The 20,495-nt window shown below is 34.8% G+C and overlaps 1 protein-coding gene across 5 annotated transcripts in view; it reads left to right on the top strand.

The window, feature by feature from the left end:
• LOC129579321 (G protein alpha o subunit) overlaps nt 1-18,939 on the top strand; it is a 49,427-nt gene extending 30,488 nt beyond the window's left edge. For all 5 annotated transcript variants that reach the window (XM_055469309.1, XM_055469310.1, XM_055469311.1 and 2 more), the window contains exons 6-9: nt 10,047-10,175; nt 10,267-10,396; nt 10,648-10,801; nt 11,049-18,939. In XM_055469309.1, the coding sequence (XP_055325284.1) occupies nt 10,047-10,175; nt 10,267-10,396; nt 10,648-10,801; nt 11,049-11,236 (601 nt within the window). In that variant the 3' untranslated portion in view covers nt 11,237-18,939. The remainder of the gene's footprint in view (nt 1-10,046; nt 10,176-10,266; nt 10,397-10,647; nt 10,802-11,048) is intronic.
• Nucleotides 18,940-20,495: the final 1,556 nt, after the last annotated feature.

Here is a 20,495-nt window from a genome sequence, read left to right as displayed (position 1 = left end):
CTTGTTATGCAAAAGAGTTTTTTTTTGTAAACGCAAGCTCACGCCAACAGAGTGGTGTACGTGCTTGGTCGTTAATTTGTCAAAATGCAGAATAAGCGCTTATTTTGAGAGGAATATTCTGCAACACTTCCCTGGTTTTCTTGCTTAAAAGTCGAAATAGAACTATGCCTTCCGCGAATGCATTGGAATCACGATCAAATTTCAATCGCTTTGTAGGATGGCAAAAACCCATTATGCGACATACCTATCTATGGGTGAGATTGAGAGTGGAGTATGTTTTTTCTTCGGTTTATATTTTTGAAAAGGCGAGTATGTTTTCTGATGATTCTGTTGGCGTTAAAGTAGAGTATGTTGTAGTACCGTCTAGCCTCCGCGGTCTTCATGGTTTTCGCGCAACTGATAAAAGATAACAACATGGTGTCTTCGGCAAAGTTGTAGTACTCGAGGTCTTCTATAACTAAGCTGAAGACATATATCTCTTATCTCTTATCAGTTGCGCGCAAATCGCGCACATAAAAAAGCAAATTTTATATAGAACTTTTTTTTTCTTATCATTTTTCGCGCTTTTCGCGGAACTGATAAGAGATAAGAGATAACTAACTTCAGCAATGTTATAGTAGACCCCGAGTGCTACAACTTTGCCGAAGACATCAAGTCGTTATCTCTTATCAGTTCCGCGGAAACCATGAAAAACCGCTAAAAACGAACATACTCACTTTTAACCATTTTTAAGTCGACAGAAACTTGCTCTTCTCTTTCGTAACAAAGTCAATCAAACATACACTACTCTCAATCTCACCCATAGCTATGTCAAATGATCGATTTTTTCTTTTCAAATCCATTTTCCACATACGCTCGCGCTCTTTCTACCCTATGGCTGAAAAGTGCGAGAGTCATTAATTATCGGCTAGCCAGAGCCATCAGAAAAACGCCTCGAACTTATGTGACATAATAACAAACATACAAACGCCGTTTGCACTAATTAAACGAAAGATACACACAAATCGATTTCTATTGGCCCAAAGTAATTGAGAGTGTCTGCAAACTGGTTGCTAAGAAAAAATGATGAAAAATTTTGCCGGCTAGAGAAAGGCCTACTGACACAAAACATTTATCTAATCTCTTATTCAATTTTTTGTAAAGAGAAGCGAAAAAAAACGTACGTAGAAATTACAACGCCACATATGGTGTAAATGTCTTGAGAGATTTCAAGTACAGATTAATTGCTTCCATTTCATAAATTGCTCTTGCGGAAACCACATGGAGACGAGCCACGACGAAGAAGCCAGAGGAGAAGAAGAAGAAGTAAACTGACGCAAGCAACACATTCAAGTGAATCATAGTTTATCGATGATAGTTTTTTTTCTTCTCGACAATTTTTTGTTGTCCGATTGACGTTGTACAAAATGATTTACTCTCCTTTGATGTATATGCGCTTTGTGTAAATGTGTCTATTTTATCATATCTTTATTGCTCTATCGGAATGGTCGGTTTGCTGATTGAATAGCGCAAAGCGCAAATTTTCCCATGCAAATTATGTAAGAGTTTAAATGGCTGCAAATCGGAACTGAAATGTTGAGCGTGTGTTTTTGGACGATTTTCATGTGACACACACACACACGCTTCATTTATTCAGAATTTCGGATGCACGTTGACCAATGCATCGGTATATAATCACAACAAAGCCGCTCAAATTTCCATACGAATTTTGATTGGGGAACCAACGTTAGCTAGCCAGTATACACTCTGTGTTGTAATGTGTGAATCGCGCGCACGAATGGTGGCCAATGGCCCAGTTTTCTTTAAACAAAACGCTTCAACGCCGTTGTCTGTTAATTAAATTTCACACGTAAAAAAAAGCACTGACGATTGAAGCTATTCCCTTTTTCTTTCGAAAAGCCAGGCGCACGCCAATCATTTCTTTCAATAGAAAAATCATGGTCTCGGCGTTGTGTTTTGATGTGCAAACATTATATCATATATTTCCGTTGCTAACTGCTACAATTGTGTGTATTTTGAATTCGATAAGTTTTACGCAAGCATAGGAATGTTTGAAAATTTCAACAGTATTTTCACCCAAAGAAAATAAAATTAAAAACAACGCACCAGCACAATATGCGTTTGACCAGCAATCAACGCGGGAATTCATATTGGCTGTAAATTTCGGAACTACACAGAGAAAAAACGCACACACACAGCTATGGAAAAAAAATGCGCGCCAACATTTAGCATTTTTTTTTTATTCATCTTCTCTCGCTTTTTGGTTTGGTTATCAAACGCGACCGATCTGAACTGATCGGACTGAATTTAAAGTACCAACAACGAGGCATCTAACTGCTGTGTCTCGTATGTTGAATAATCGTTGCAGAGAATAAAATAACCGACGCGAGCATTACCAACGGAATTGAACATTGTTAGCATTGTCATAGTTGACAATGGGGAAGCCACCGCCGCTGTCGCTTTCGGATGGTGGTTTTGTGCCGTCAACAAACAATTCGTTGAGATTTGGAATATTTCAATTCAGAGAGAAGCGAAAAAAACCAATAACAACAAAAACAACAATGATGATGATGATAACACGGTCGCCAGACAATCAACCACATACACAAGCACGCACCACATCAATTCAATCGTATTAACACTATTCAGTGCTCAAAAACTAGAGGCAAATTTAAAACAAAAAGCCATTTTAGTATGGGCCCATCTCGAATTTGACACACAGATACACACTACACACACATGGGCACACATCAATAAAATTTTCGGTTTACACACATTTCCTGCATCGGTTTATCTATGGGCAAAGAATATGAATTTGTATAACAATTATTGTCGTTTATAGTTAATAATTCAATCTAATCCATTCATCCTATCCATTGAAGCCGAAATTCGTTCAAAATCGACCTATCGACCGACCATCTAACAAGTACAAGTGCGGCGAATAGCGAAAACTTGTTATTTCGTCATATAGTATCGCACAGCCAAATCCAAGCGCTATTAACAATTTTGAAGACAATACACAAGGCACATGGAAAGTGGCAGGCTTTATCGATCGATGCCGCGCACATTTTTCGAATTATGAAAGCAAATCGGACGCATAACTAGTATTTTTTTTTCTATTTCATTCGCTCGTTTGTTGCTTCGTTCGTATCTACTTTTGATTTAATGAAATGATTTGCTCGCAAAAGAAAAATTAATGTTGCTTTCATGTCTAGTGATATTTATATTCTTTTATACACACGATAAACATCACCTAAGCTCATTTACATAAATATGTTTGCGCATGGTGTGTAATGTGTATGCAATTCGATTCACGGAGAGTCATATTTCCAAGTCATATTCATAAATAGTTAATCGTACTTCCCATTTAGACGCCAAATATTCTCCGCGCACAGTGTCTCAGCACACATGTAGACAGGCAGCGAAAAAGAGGGAGAGAGAGTGACTGAGTGAGTGTCAGAGCGAAATGGAGAGATACTAGAATGAGCGCAACAACGAAACCACAAAATACATAGAAACGAGAAAAAAAACGCAATATATGGAAAATTCAAAAAAAATCCCAGTGTAGTGCGTGCGGTTCTGTACAGCCACAATACTCCACCCGAGAGAGAATGAGAACGAAATGGAATGAAATGGGCGAACGAACAAGAAGAAAAAAAGAAGTCAAATCCTTGTAAAACAGGAAAAATATTTTAAAACATCACGAACGAAAAAAATCATAATATGATAGTCATATCGCAGCGCGCATTCGGCTCACACAGTCCCGATAAGCAGCTGAATTAGTGTAACAAATGCGAAAAAACACGAAAATGTGTATGTTTAATAATCGCATTGGCAAAACATGAAGAGCATAATGGCGAAAGAGAGAAGAATTGGAGAGAAAAAAAAGGTCTCGGCGTGCACAAGCACACAAGCAAATGGACTTCTTATTTTGGCTAGGCCAATTTGAATAATAAATATGCATAATGGAGCATAACTTTTGCATCCGATTTAACGCTAACTTTTGAGCAGACATAAGTTGAACAACTGTTTTCGTCGCTGCATAAATTACAAGTGAAACGTTCGTCGCGTCGAAAAATATGAATAATATTTCCATTTTGGGTAAGAACCTAAAGACATTTTCATTCATAATTTGAATGGAATTTTGTGTTTTGCGACGAGAACGAGAGTAACAGAGATTTTGCATCTGAATGCGTACCGAAGGGTTAAATGCAAACGACGCGCCCAGCAAAAGGTATGAACAAAAAATATTGTTGTGCTCGCAACAGTCGAGTGGCATCAACCGAGTAAATGAGTGTGATCTTAGTTACAAGTGAACGTTACTTATGTCACCAAAATGAATGGCTGGCTGTTTTGGTTCGTTTCCGTATTTCTTCAAATCAGAATCTGCTTGGCAAAAAAAAATTGTGCAATCTATTATACGTAGTTATTGAGTCGAATCGTCGACCGAATGTCACGTAACACTGAAAATAAGAGCAAATGAACGTACAAACGAATGAATGAACGTATGTGTATAATCAGGAGGTGGATTCTTGAATTGCTTCCAATCCTCATACCATCCAAATGGGAACCGTATATACATAGTTCACGTAATGAATAAAGGCAATTCATTACAACTTTGAAATATCAAAATTGCGTCAAACGGCAATGCACATCATATGATATTGAGTCGGTGGCGGTGGTGGCACTGCGTTTGGCTGATAACACAACACAGCGCACAAATTCCAAACGCACGCTTCAACCGGTCAATCTGAAATTGGTGTAAAATGGAGCATTCACCACACATCATCCACATGTGGATTGGATGTAACCAATCAAATTGGAATTAATTCGCAGTACAAATGCAATTGCATGTACAAATTCTTTTGCTCAGTTGTGAATGGAAATGTGACAAGAAAAGAAGAGAGAAGATAAAGAGAAGAAAAATGACCGTTTCACTGCGCTCAACTTGTAAACAAACGCGCTTTTTCTTGCTCGTCGTCGTCATCGTCATCGTTTTCTTCTTCGTCTTGTTTTGTAATTCCTATTACAAAATCATCAAATCGGTTGTACTACTGCATAAAAACAAGAGCGATATATGATTGAACAAGAAGAAGACGATAAAATATATGAAAAGAAAAAACAAATTCCAACAAAAACAAACGAACCAACATAGAAAAACCACCGTGACGATACCCATGCACACACCGACTATCCGATGCGTATGCATTACATATTCAATTACATTCGGCACATGCTCTGGCAAATCTGTACGATTACCAACCGTGAATAATGCACGACGTTCAATTTGAAACTGGCTAGTAACACACAACAAAGCCAGAGACCCGAAAGAAAACCTACACTACATTCAAAGGTATTCAAAAGAAATACTCCGAATGTGATAACGCACTGCGAGAGATTATGTAACGACTTCTTTTTTTCGTGTGTGTGTGTATTGCCAATTTCTTGTTCCGTGCATTCGCATGAATTTGTTTGTAAAATCATAACAAAACAAGCAATAGCTGAACAGAAAAACATAAAAACAACAAGTACACAAAACCGAATGCAATTTCAGAATTTTAGCCCTGCTCGAAACAAGAAACAGAAACAAGAAACAAAAACAACAAACAACACAAATAAATAAAGAAAAATCGAAACGTATTCGACAACGGATTGCAAATGCAGGTCGAGCGGCCAAATGAAGTGTTACGCGAAAAGTGAAAATTTACAATTCGATTAGCTTGTTTTTTGTTCTATTTCGCAAGGCAATTTTCTCAATGGAACTCAATGTGTTGAAATCCAAACAAACACACACAACATCAAACTGAAGCGAACCAATCACGAATCTGTCACAAGAATGAATTGCCCGATCCCAATCGCGCATGAATGGTAACAACAACAACAACTGCGAAAAAAATGACTAAAATAAAAGAAATATAAAATATTGTGTCAAAAGCGCATTCGCAATTACCAACCGACCAACTTCAACAATAAAGAGCAAAACAACAAGAGGAAACAACATGAACCGAAGGAGAAGAGGAAAAAAAATCAAATTCAAATTGAAGTTGAATGGAATTTTCAAGTCATCCGTGCGATGGATATACAATAACAATAGTAATTTGTCTTGATTATCAAATCATTGCTCTCAAACCAACCAATCGATCGACAAAGCCAAGTTGAAGATTTGATTTTCGTTGTTTGGTTTGGCGCCTTTTTTTTGTGTATCGCCGCCGTTTGGATAAGTCATAATGGGAATGGCAAACAACGCGCGCGCACACCACACACATAAAAATATTCTACTGACCCACAAAACCTGGCACGAAGAAAATCTCATTTTCAATTTCATTTTCACACTCGACGCTGTGTGTGTATGTGCACGCGCTGTTGGTGTCTTTCTTCCTTCCTTCGTTCGTTCGTTTTTTTTTCATTTGTTGTTTTGATGAACTTTTGCGCAACTTGTTTGATAAATTAATTGCCATTTATTTTGTCAGATCATTATGAATGGGCATCGATCATTACCATTGTAGTGGCGCGCTGGAGATTTGTACTGTGTGCTCAGAGTGTGCGCGCTCACATGCACCGTTTTGTTTTAATTCACTTTACCAATTGTATTTGAAGATTGAATGAACGTGCGCTTTTACGTGTACACGGTGTGGTGTGTACGTTCGGCGATATGATGAGTACGTAACCGTATTTTTGCTTGCTGTGATTGTTTCACTTCACGTTGTTGTGTTGTACGATATTTTTTTTTAGTTCATTCGGTTTTCTTGTTCGCCGATATGATTATGTAACTTCGACTTGGAACATACCACGCAATGGAAAACCAAACAATCCAATAGCACGATGAGTTTTAATGTGGCGAACGAATGAACGAACGAGCAAACAAACAACGAACAAAAAAGTGAAAAGAATTTTTACTTAATCTAGTCTTTGGGCGGTTGACTGATTGAAAGTCGAGAAAGCAAAGCCACAAACAATGCACAAAAAAATTAAATAAAATCACGCCGATTATATCTCTTTTGGGGCATTACATTTGGCTGTCCGATTCCGCTTTGTTCTGTTGTTTGAGCAATTTTAATATATGTTCACCGATTTACTTGTGACGATGAAGAGGCTACCGAGCCACACAAAAAAGCACACATCGCCATGACTTTGATGTGGTTTTTCTTGTTGTAGTTATTGGTCGGTTGTCGTTTTTATTTTCCTTGCTTAATGCAGCTAGATAATGATGTCCAGGCGGTTTCGGGTTGAAGAAAAAAAAACAAATAAACAACAAATGCCAATTTGCCCGTTTGTCGCTTTTTCTCTCTCTCTCTCTCTCTCTCTCTCTCTCTCTCTCTCTCTTTCTTTCTTTCTTTACGTGAATGCACAGCATTGCACGGATTTTGAAATCGTTCGTACCAATTCAAATTTCAATTAAAAATTCTATTATTGTAGCGTACTGTGTACGCGATTGCAACCATTCGGTAGCGGGCCGATATGACGCCTAGGCTAATTACCATTGAAATGTTACGTGTGAATGTACTTCATCGACATTCTGATTTCTAACGCCATACATATACTTTTCAATTGCCAATTATTACGGATTACTTCTTCTGCACCTCTTAACACTGAAATGGGCAAATCAATTTAGCTACTCGTTCATAAAGCTCTTTTTCATTCTTCTTCTGCATTTTTTTCGCCTCGTAATTTCTCTATTTGTCGATAATTTCCGAAAAATTGAAATTGATTGCTCCATATACCTATATAATATCCGGAATTGGTAACGAATGAACATTGTAAAATGATAAGGAATGAAGAAAAAGAAGCAGCTGAAAAATGCGGTGAAAATTCCTCCGATTTTCTTTTGTTATTGAATGGAATGAGATTCCGAACTTTGTACTACTGATGTTTGCATGGAATGAAATACATTTACGTGATCATAAAATCTATGATATTAAATTATAAATTTCAAATGCATATAGCTAAACAACATGATTTGGCGACACTCAAACATGAAGGAACATTGTCTGCACCATGATTGCAGCAATGGCACCATTTTCCAACTTGTCGACGAAACTCTTTACCCATGCAAACTTCCCAATAAAATGGGTCTTTCGACAACTCACTCACACAGAAATAAAAAAAAATTGTTCTATTGAGAGAGAGAGAGAGAGAGAGAGAGAGAGAGAGAGAGAGAGAGAGAGAGAGAGAGAGAGAGAGAGAGAGAGAGAGAGAGAGAAAAGTCCCCGTCGCGAAAACGGAAACTGTTCGATTAACATAACGAGCATAGTTAATTTAAAGCAATGCAGTTACGTTGCATTTGCCATCAATAAAATATCATGTTCCATTTTTGGTTGCGCCATGTGCCACAGAACCAAGTGCGGTAAATGTATATGCATAAAAGCAAATGAAATATGAACTGTGTCGTCAGAAGAGCCTGCGTGTGTTCTATTAATTTTGTATCGATTTTAATTGGTTGGCTAAATTTTGTTACGGCAAATTTTATTATTATTCAGATGTAATTTTCTCTCTCCCGCTCTCGCTTGCTCTCCGAATAATTTGCTGGTATTGTCTGTTCCATTTATTCAAACCAGCAAATTATATGCACAATATAGCGCACGATTTTCCCACTTGGCCACACCACAAATCGCATATTAGCTGGCATTCTAGTTCGCACTTATGATTTCTACTTATCACATATTTACGTTGCTCGCAATTGTTTGCGATGGTCGTGCGTGAATTGTTCACATGCTCACACATTCACTAATTGAACGTCATTGTTGATTGATTGTTTGGCTGGCTGTTTGGCTTTTGGTCGTTTGAACAGGGGCTAAATGTGATTTTTCATAGCTGCGATGGATTTTGAATATGTCCAATTATAAACATCTGCTTAACCAAATGTGTCAATATTATTGACTGACCTAAGCACACTAATTTCAATTAGCTTAGTGCAATTTCCCAATTACAATTTTCCATTCTCGAATCCATGTTACACTCTTCACAACACATTCTCAATCTCTGGCTTGGTTTTATGCAACTGTTTTATTGATTTTTTTCCAGTCTCCTTTTCTATAATTGTTCCAATGCATCAAAGTTATTTGCAAGGAAAAAGTTTTTCTCTCTCTCTCCCTGTGTGTGTACGTTTTATTGTGCTTTTCTGCGACTGTGACTTATCCACATGTGCATCGTCGTTTGGCTTGACGTTTGCAATCCAATTAGAAATGCAAGTATAGTGACAACTGATGAATTTATATCAGAGTAATGATTCTGATTCTAAATTCCTTCTTCGTCGTCTTTATTTCGATTCTTTTTAGCCGCATGTTTTGTTGCTGTTATCGATTCCACTAACTGCATCTCGTTTCCGTTCGACGTGACGCCAATTATAAATTTCGGTCGATTAACATGGATTTTCAATTTGACTTGAAGGTTTGAAGTAAATTTCTGTATCGTTTCCGCAAAATGATATTGACGTAATTCAGAATGTGCGAGATGATTCATTTTTATCCACATTTCTGGCATTCATGTCGTGAGCCAATTGATGCAAGCATTGACGACACACACACTCTCTCTCTCTCTCACCCTCTCTCCCTCTATCGCGCGCGTTCTCCCGGTGCTCTGTGTGCAAAAACATGAAATGCTGAAGTTGGTTTTTGTCATGGATAGAGAATATGTAAAGCAAAAAAAAAATAAATAAACAGAGAGCATAGCTATAATGTGTGAATATGAACAAGCAACAGAATGGCCAGAATGAAAAATGTGTAGTGTACATGCAGAGAGCATCGCACACGAGTCACACTATAGGCGTGGTTAAATACACAAAATCGATAAGCATGTACCGCACATTGCAAATGAAATGCTCCCTCACTCTCTCTCTCTCTATCACTCTATCCACATTTTTGTTTAATGGACCCTTAGAACTTAACCTTTGACCAATATGATTAAACTGCAATGCTTGACCCAACTTTAAAAAAATGGAACTAATTTGATATGTTCATATATATATATATATAAATCACACTATGTACATCGCTATGTTGCAAAAACACTTCTAATTGTTTACATCTCAATTCGCTTTTTTCTTCCAGTTTCTTGGACGATTTAGATCGATTAGGAGCTAAAGATTATCAACCGACCGAACAAGATATATTACGAACAAGAGTGAAAACTACTGGAATAGTTGAAGTACACTTTTCATTTAAGAATCTAAACTTTAAGTAAGTAATCAGCAAGTCAAAAATTTATCCACCGAAATTCGTTTTTAGCCCATTGTATGTTTATTGGTTTATTTTGCGTGTTTCTCCATAGATTATTCGACGTCGGTGGTCAACGATCTGAGAGAAAGAAATGGATTCATTGCTTCGAAGATGTTACCGCAATCATCTTCTGTGTCGCAATGTCTGAATATGATCAAGTATTACATGAGGATGAGACCACGGTTTGTATTTATATTCCATTCAATTGTGCATAACATCCATACAACTTGTCTACGTCTTCGAAATGACAATAAGCCCGATTTTGAATACGATGGACTATGAATTTCACTGTATTTTTAGAACGGATTTTCATGGATAGGTCTTACACCAAAAAAACATGAAAATTCTTACATAATTTCTCCTGGTCTTGACGTAATTGATTTTTGCGCTATTTTTATATAATTCATTAAATGTAATTAATTTTCATTCGCAGAACCGAATGCAAGAGTCCCTCAAATTATTCGATTCTATTTGCAATAACAAATGGTTTACGGATACATCAATTATCCTATTTTTAAATAAAAAAGATCTTTTCGAAGAAAAGATTCGTAAGAGCCCACTGACAATTTGTTTCCCTGAATATACAGGTGAGTTAATTGAGTCTTAGTCGTATTATGTATCACAGCACGTGTGAGATGTGGAAATTTAAATCGTTTTCTTAATCTCGCTCAGTATATGTACTACTTGTGTCAGTCTCTCTCTCTAAAAATGTCTATCATTATTTTTTTCCCATACTCATATATCGATTCTGTTCTTTTTTTCTCGTTCCTGTTCTATTCGCTCCCCACTACATCGTTCACACACCGATTTTTCGTGCACCTACCGGAAATGAAGGCGGTCAAGAATACGGCGAAGCGGCTGCCTACATACAAGCTCAATTCGAAGCTAAAAATAAATCCACCTCAAAAGAAATCTATTGTCACATGACTTGTGCAACCGATACCAATAACATTCAGTTTGTATTTGATGCGGTCACCGATGTTATCATAGCAAATAACCTTCGAGGCTGTGGTCTTTACTAAAGCAACACAAAAATTACAAAAAAAAAAATAAAACAAATTAACCCTATTTAGACCTACACATGAACCACAACTAAAACAAACCAACAAACAAATAAAACCAAGAAAATTTAAAAACGAAACTAAGAACAAATGCATCAAACATACCAAAGTGAACAACAAAACAGCAACAGCAACAACAACATCCACATACCAATACAAAAATACACTCTGAACGAAAAGAAAAAAAAACTAATCAGAATCAACGTCATTGAGGAGCAAAACCACTTATTTCTAAAATACAAAAAAAAGAGAAAAAAATGAAAGAAAAAAGCAGCAGATGAAAGGGCAAAGAACTAAAAATAAGAGTAATGAAAATGAACATGAAGCCATTATGTATTATAAATGCATATTTATGTATTATAACATATTTTATATTTATATCACCAAAAGTCGTTGTTTAATTTCCATGAATGCTCTGCAAAAGGACCATTTATAAGATGTTCTGTGGTTTTGGGTATGAAACAAAATTTGTCGAATCGAAATACGCGTGTGTAATGTGTGTGTGTGTTTGTTTGCTACACTGATCCGTGATTTACAAATTGATTTGTGAATTTCGGTGAGCAAATTGTACCACATGCCCCACCACCCGATCGATGACATCCAAGCACACAGAACTTCTCGGAGTCATACGCATAGCTTTCATGTTTACATAAAGAAATAATATTAATTCATACGCAAGAAAAATGATGAAAAGGAGAAAAAAGAAATCAGTCGAAAGGAAGAACAACTAAGCGTTACTTCATTAGCTATTCTATTTATTACGAATACATCCGACGATAGAAATTGAAACAAACCAATAAAAACACAAACACACATACAAACAAACAAAAAAATGATAAAAAAAAACCTTCAACCAAAAAATTTGTGAGGACAACAACAAACAAAAAAAAACGCGATAGAAAGCAAGAATAATTGCAAACTCTCTATATTTCTTTCGTTCATTTTTTTCTCTTGAGCGTCTGTTTTGGTTTTCATTTAATCAATAAAAAAAAATTTATATATAAAAAAATATAAATGTAAAGTTTTCGCAAAATCCAATCAAAGGAAAAAATTATGAGAAAAAAAAATGTCTAAAAAAACAAACCCAAAAAAAAAATTGAAAAAAAATGAACAAAAAAATTGTGACTTTTCTATAATCTTAAGAGAATGTACCTATCTTATACAGTGTACTCATACTTGTAGCTGAGTACACTCAAAAAAATGTTCAATATCTTATTTGATTATTATATTTAATGGCAAAAAAAAAAATTGATGAAGAAGAAGATGAAAATCTCTGACGAATGTCAACAAAACAAAGCAGCAAACCGAAACGACAGCCATAGAACCGACTAAACAAATGGTTCTAGACTTACACAAATTTCGAATCGCCGAGTGAGTCAGTCACCACACACAAAACAAACAAAAAATAATGCGCTCACAATAACACACAAATTTGTCAAACACTTTACACGCCAACCTGAAACAACCAATACACACGTTCACACGGATATTGTACATAATTATTGAACGCAGTCTCAACAACAACAACAACCAAAAATACATTTATTCAAAGCATCTGACAACAAACCAAATACCAAACCATATGATTGAAAGAAAAAAAAACAATTCAACAAAAATCGATCATGAAAATTCATCATCACCATATCGTGATAAGAATTGAGTTTGTCTTACATAGAAAAAGAATTACGTAATAATTAATTGCGGCACAGCCAAAATTACTTCAGTCATTTTCCCTTCATATTTGAGTTGTGGTTGTTTTTTCTCCCTCGGTTTTATTTGGCATGCGAATTGTGGCACAAACACAAGCACACACATATGCAGAAGAAAAACAAAAGAGCAGGCAAACGAAAAGTTCGAATGCAAAGAACGCGCAAAACTTTTATTACCTATTTAATTCATAAGAGGAACAAGAAGATGATGATGGAACATTTTATGATAATGATCTGTCGCTTATACACATACGCCGGCACAATTATCGACAATTTGCTTGTCGTGCGCACATCAACAAACCAAGAACCATCATTAAAACAAATCGCATAACGGATGCTATTGAAGAATGCCTGTGTCCATTCAAGATAAATATGATGTACAAGCCCAAACTACACAAAATGATAAACCAATTTGCAACAATCGCCAAATGAACCTATGGAAAAACACACACATTAACAAATCGCCATTCAAATTCACTGCATCCGTTGTGCATTTGCAATTGTGAACCATTTTTGCCCTAGAAAAAATAGAAGTGATTTTCGCATGTTCTTGACTGATCGCAATTATATCTAGATCGAAGGTATGAAATGAAATGAAATGAAACCCAAGACTTCTTTTCAGTGCTCCATGTAATAAATGATCGTTTGATTTGGAACTGCCACTCAGCATTTTTGAAGCGTTCAAGCGTTTAACTAGTCAAATGAAAAAAAGAAACCAAATTGTTATGCCATATGAAGAGCACCACTTGCATATTGTTCCTCTCTCATTCTCTCTTTTTCGCTGTCTCCAAATCCATAAGTCATTACAAAAGTTTTGTTGGATCGGGTCCTGTTGAACAAAGTAAAATGTAACACGGTGACGAGGTGATTCAAATAGTTGCATAACATGCGCGCTGTTTACCATGCGCGCCCCAAAACCAACGGTGGTGGCAGTTTAAAGTGATGAAATTTGTCGAACCAAAAACAAATACCAACAACCATGAACATTGCAGTAACAATGAGTAGGAAAAAGCATTCAATTTAATAACTCATAGTAACAATTGCAATGAATTTAGAATTCATTTAAACTTTTCACATTTCAAAATGAAAGGAAGAGAAAACAGTAGACGAGCAGAAGAAAAACACTTCAAAATTGAACCTGTGCCAACATTTTGTACTTTATGGGCTACTGCTATGGATAATCTGCAACTGAATCAAAAACTAAACTAGCTAACTAGACAGATTGATCATCATTCGAAACTGCCCGCAAAAATGGGCACATTTCCACCGTTGTTGCACAAATGAATGACGCTTCCCGACAAAATGCTTTTTTTTCAAGCAAAAAGGGCAATTTCCGTAGACAATTAGAATATTATAAAAAAAAATGCTCGTCGAGAATTTGTGCATCGATTCATTGCGTAACACATCTGATAAAAGGAAAGAGGAAGATTTTTCTACTTTTCATGCAGCTGATGTAAACTGTGTAAATCAATTAGTGCGATTGCTAATTTTCTTCAAGATGAGAGAAAGAGAAAAAAGAAAAACAAGTGTGCTGTCTAATTTTGCCGGTGAAACCGTTCTAATAATTGTTTTAAAGGGAAGTTGTTGGAAAGTGTTCGTGGTTCAAGTCACACAAACACACATTAATCTAGTTAAAAAAAGAAGCAATTACCTAGCCATTAGCGAAAGAAAATGTAGCTGTAGCAAAACATTATCCCAAATAAAAACCATCGTTGTTTTCCTTCGTTTCACCCTAGTGATAATTATAAAACACATTTATTCGTGTAGACCAGTGTACAGTTAAAAACACACAAACACACAGATCAGCTACTAAAAATCATCAGTTTCTTTTCTTCCTTTTTGACGAAAGCCCTTCGCTGGTGCTGAGCCGAAACGGGTTGATGGAAGCGTTTGTTCACTCTCTTTTTTTTTGTCAGAATTCATTTGCGACGGGCCATGCATTTCATTTTAAATCAAAAGACCAACAAATCAACAATGATCGGCTCATACTCTTCAATTGCGATTCCGAATAAGCTTACTTTAATTTATACCAATAGATGTATGTTCATTGACAAAGTGAAGCAAAATGCGAGCAAACAAACTCAATATTTATGTGCGAAAACTGTAAAAATTGATTGACATTTCCTCAAGCTGAAATAACCAAAAAAAACCTTTTGAGCGAAAACAAAAAAACTTTGTCACACAAAGCGACACATACAAAAAAAGAACTGCTTATTTCAAGAAAACAAAATAGTGATTAAATGAATAATTTATCTACAAAATTTAGAATGTAATTGATAGCATCGTTGCAAAAATAAATACACAGGCGCACACACACAATGACATAAACACACTCACAAAAAGAGAACACTCTCAGCTAAATGAAGATGAAGAAGAGCACAAGAACAACAACAACAACAACCAGGCAAACTAAACAGACGACAAATTGCGTTGAGTATTTTTTCTAAAAAAAAAAATCATAAATACAAACTAATCATTGAACGAAATAGAGAGCATCGTTTGCCATTCGTGTATAATAACAAACAAACAACAACAATTTGTAGACATTCAAAGGAATAACAATATGAGAACAAAACAAAACAACAACAACAAAAAATATTATAAATTTACATGCTTAGATTAACTAATGTATTTTGTTAATATGAAAGTAATGCCAAGTGGGTAATATTTTGCGGGGAAAAGTTACAGATGATGTTAGATGTGCGCTCGTGCGGTCGCGTGAATTAACATTCAGTTCAATCGTTTCTCCCTTAGCCATTATTTGACATTCATGCAAGAGCAATTTCCATTTCAACTAGGTTTCCTCCTTAAATTTTCACTATCTATCGCGTTCTCTCCCTTTTTCTATTTATTGCACACTGCCAAGAAAGAAAAAATGTACAAATTAAACCAAAAAAGAATAAAATGAGCAAATTGTCGGCATGCTAGTCATTTTTTGTCTAATTAGTTTTTACCTTGAACAATGCCATGCGACCAGCTGCCCGATCAAAATGGTGCTTGCGTCGAAATTGAGTCAACCATTCTTTTTTTTTGTTTTTTTTTTTCTCAAAGGGAGGGGGAACTATACCCTAGTCAAATATCTAATTCAATAAGAAACAACCATTTGAATTGTCCTCTATTTTCACGTGTCAAATGTTTGTGAAGCAATAATGAAAGCTGAGTGGATATTCAATGTCAACAAATTGAACATCAACAAATAACTATACTTGCAAAATATTTGCGCCCATTGGCTTTTCATATGTTAGATGGTAATTTATATTAAACTGATAGTTGATTTAAAATTTATAATGCAATTTAAATAGTAATAACGATAATAAAGATGAACAAAAAGAAAAATACAAAAAAGTGAAACAATTTGTAAACCAATGAGACCAAAGAGTAAGAGATATACAACACATAACACACACAAACACACAAAATGGAAACGCGTACCCACTAATCGAATAAATAAAAAAAAAAACAAAACCTTAAAAAAAATAAAATGCAAAGCAAAAATTCACAAATACACAAAAAAAAACACTAAGCTGAATGCCAAAATAAAAACAAAATGTGTAATTGAATCACGAAGGAGCACCAGCATCGATTGCGTTTTCGACTTTGATCTTAGGCGGTAGGCACAATAAGGTGTTCATCTAAAAGCCTCAATTGGCGGTTTTGTATGAGCAGCAGCAAAGAAGAAGAAACAAACAGCAAGAGATTACTTCACACAAATCAATGTTGATTTCAAAACAAATAGTCAAATACCAAAAAAAAAATGGAGAAAACCACACATAATTGAACTAGAATTAAATAAAATCTTCTTCACCAAGAGCAAATGAAAAGAATGAACATGAAGATTTAAGAAAAATAAAGAAAAAAAAAATTATGTCAGTATATTGATATTGAGTGTTTAAAATTTATTTATAAAAATTAAAGAAAGAAAAAACAAATTTAAAATAATAAATAAACCGTTCTGATGTGAAAGGTTCATTTTGAAATTTGCATTTTGATGGAATAGGAAAATAAAGAGAATAGAATACAACACACAGAGAAATGCAACAGCTGATTCTAAAAGGTGAAATAGAAAACAAGGGCAAAATAAGAGCAGTGAGTGTTCAAGGGAAGAGAGAAGACTGTCGACTGTTGAACCCCCGTGCCGAGTGAGAATTGATGGTCAAAGTCACGGGTCCTTTTGACGACAGAGTGCAAATGCCAATAAAATGGCATGAATTTACTTTTTTTCTCGGTATTTGCGCTTTAGTCGAAGTCTCAAGTCGTTTTCATTTTCATTGAATAACATTTTCTGAGCGCCGTTTCCATCGCTAACACTAAAGACACATCATCACTTAAACAGATAGTCGAATTTTTTTACTATCGAATAAACTCAGAACAAAATAGAAGAAGAAGGAGAAGAGAACAACAAATCAAAATAGAAATTTCTAGACACAAATCACAATTCAATCGCATCACACACACAAACACAGAATAAACGAAAATGAAATTCGCTTAAAGTCATCTTGTGACAACAGAACATTCACGGCAACAATAAAAAAAACCAAGATAATGAAAACGACCATACAAAAAGAAACGAAAACGCACGCCTACCTTTTTACACTCACTAAAACACACACATACACAAAATGTACTACTAATTAGTAATTAAATGAACACACAGAAATCAGCCGATGTTGTCAGTGAAATTGGCCGGTCGACTCTGTAGACGACATGGCCAAAACAACGGAATAGGAAGCAGATACAAACACACAACAACAACAAAATTTAATAAAGATGAATTAATAATTTATTATAATAGAAACTTGCATTTTTTGTACAATTTCTGTAAATTAAAATGAAGAAAATCACACACACACACACACAAACAAAAACACATAAATAGCTACTTAATGGTCATCTAAAGCAACAAATTCGAATCCCTCTGATGATGAACCGAGGGAGAGAGAGAGAGAGAGAGAGAGAGAGCTGCATTACATTTGTTTTTGTGCCAATGGCAACTATGAAAACCAAATAGAATCGTATTTATGGTGAAATAACACAGCAACCAGATGAAATCAAACTTTAGAAATTGACTAATAGCAATAGCAAAAGCAACAACAACAAGAAAAAAAATAGCTCTCTTAATCTCACACTCTCACTCTCACTCTTTTTTCATAAAAAACAAGCAAATCGTCACATTTGCGTTTGATGTGTGTAAAAGGTTTATTAATTATTTCGTCTATCTCAATCTATTTTTTCAGCAAAAAAAAAATACGAAACCAAAAAATAAGAAAATAAATCACAATTTAATAGAAATGAGATCGAGTACGAAATAACTATGGAAATTGACAAAAAAAAAATAAGAATAAATCAATAAGGAGATAAAAGAAAAATCGATAAATACTAATTATATTTAATTAAAAGAATTGTGAACATTATGCCTAGAAGTAATCTAATTGAAGGGAAATAAAGCAAAGATTAAAGAAAACAACAATTTATTCAATGTGAAAGCTGAGAACACGAAGCCAAGCGACTAACACTAAATGATGTTCGAACGAATTATATTTTGTTTTTATTTTATCGGGATATAATACCAGTAATTCTGCTTTTCGTTGCTCTTTTATATCAGTGAGGCTTTTGGCAAAACACCAAAAACTAAAATGAGATACAAAATCTCCTATTGAAATACATTATAGTACGGAAATGCAATCTGCTCGGAAAATTATATTAGCGATTCATTCAATCACATTCATGGTATCATAAACAACATTTCCGATCCAAAAATCCTCAAATGACATTCGCTAATTCCAAAATAAAGTGAAACGTGAGTAAAAGAGTAAAATATAAATGAGAAAATTTTTGTTGCAAAAGTGAACAACAACAAAAAAGCAAAACCAACAAAATGATTAAATTTCCTGTAGAAAATTGTATTTAAAATATTACAAGAAATTATTCAAATAAAATGAAAAATGTAAAAAAAAACCACAAAAATAGCGTTGGTTGTAGTCAACGAATTATTTATTTTAAACTAATCAATTGCCGAATCTAATTTTTTTTTGTGAAAATTGAAATGGTTTTATGGCGTTAATTCTCGTTGTTATTTTTCAGGACTAAATGAACCATTGCGCAATGAATGGAAATATTCGATCGCAATCACGTATGTAATGTTATTATCTTTGGTTCCTTAGCCTCTAACCCGATTTCCCATTCCAAAGAGATGAACATACAAAACAAAAACAAATGAAATTTAATTTAGTTGAACGATGACGTGTTCATAATCATAAGCGAAAATTTACAAATTTAACAAACAAGAAACAAGTGTGCAAGAAGTAGAATGATGAGAGACATACACACACAGAGCAGAGAAAATATATTCTGTGAAAATGGTGCAAAGCAAATATTACTTCGAGGCGCTTATCGACTAAAACAAAACGGCACCACATGTCTTTAGGATATTCATTTTACGACATAAAACACAAGAGAAAAAAAACCAAACAAACACTCAGAGACAAACGACTAAATATACAAATTTGAGTCATCGTTATGTAATTCTGATCGACTTCTGACAATGATTCAATAAATCTAATGCAGATTTGAAGAGAAAAAAAACAAAATAAATGAAGAAAAAAAAAGAAACACCGTTTGTCATCATATCTAAAATGAAGAGTTAAACAGAAACAAAGCAACAATATTATTCAATAACAACAAAACCAGATCAATCAACCTATTTTTGCTCAATTGAAATCTATTTCAATTGTTCAATCGGACAATTTTTCTGTCGTGCGGTATGAGCGCGTTTTTGTGGATCTTAACCAAGAATAAAATGCATTGGCTTAGGCCTGCGACATTAAAATTAGAACAAATGAAACAAAACAACCAACCAATCAATCTAGAACAACAAAAAATCTTCACCATAATTACCTTTTTTAATTCTCACAATTTCTCATTAACACGTAACAAAAATGCATTATTCACATTTTGAAACAAAAAACTACGCACGCAGTCACAATAAATTGATGAATAACAACAACAACCAATTAACTATTTGCAACAACAACAACAAAAATGGGAATAATGAAATCAAATCGATTAACCAATCAATCACTCGACATTTAAAGGAGAAATGAAAAACAAAAAAATTAATAGAACAGACCATAGTTTCTAGTCATTGATTTATATAATAATTGTAGTTAAAAAAAAGAGAAGAAAGTGATGAGGATATGGCTCTATTTAGCGGTATGCAAAGTTGGCCCATTGATGAGGTCATCTGGAAAATAGTGACCAATTCGTCGAGACCCTTCATTTGTGATAAGATAAATTTATAACCAATGACTCAAATTGCAACTAATACCGCTATCGAGGGCCAATATTCTTCATATAACAAAAAAAACAACAAAAAAACATTTAATTTAAAAAATAAGAGAATAAAGAACAAACAAAACACTTTAAGCTAGTTTTCGTCAAATATTCACAAAGCAACTACTACAACCACAAAGAAAAAAACACACAGAAACACATATATAAAAAAAAGAAAATGC

The sequence above is a fragment of the Sitodiplosis mosellana genome, unplaced genomic scaffold, assembly GCF_009176505.1.
Source record: "Sitodiplosis mosellana isolate CC-2019 unplaced genomic scaffold, AAFC_SMos_1.0 Smas_scaffold_6226, whole genome shotgun sequence".
In the NCBI taxonomy this organism is placed as follows: Eukaryota; Metazoa; Arthropoda; class Insecta; order Diptera; family Cecidomyiidae; genus Sitodiplosis; species Sitodiplosis mosellana.
The sequence above is the reverse complement of the archived record's forward strand: the minus strand, read 5'-3'. Positions and strand labels throughout refer to the sequence as shown.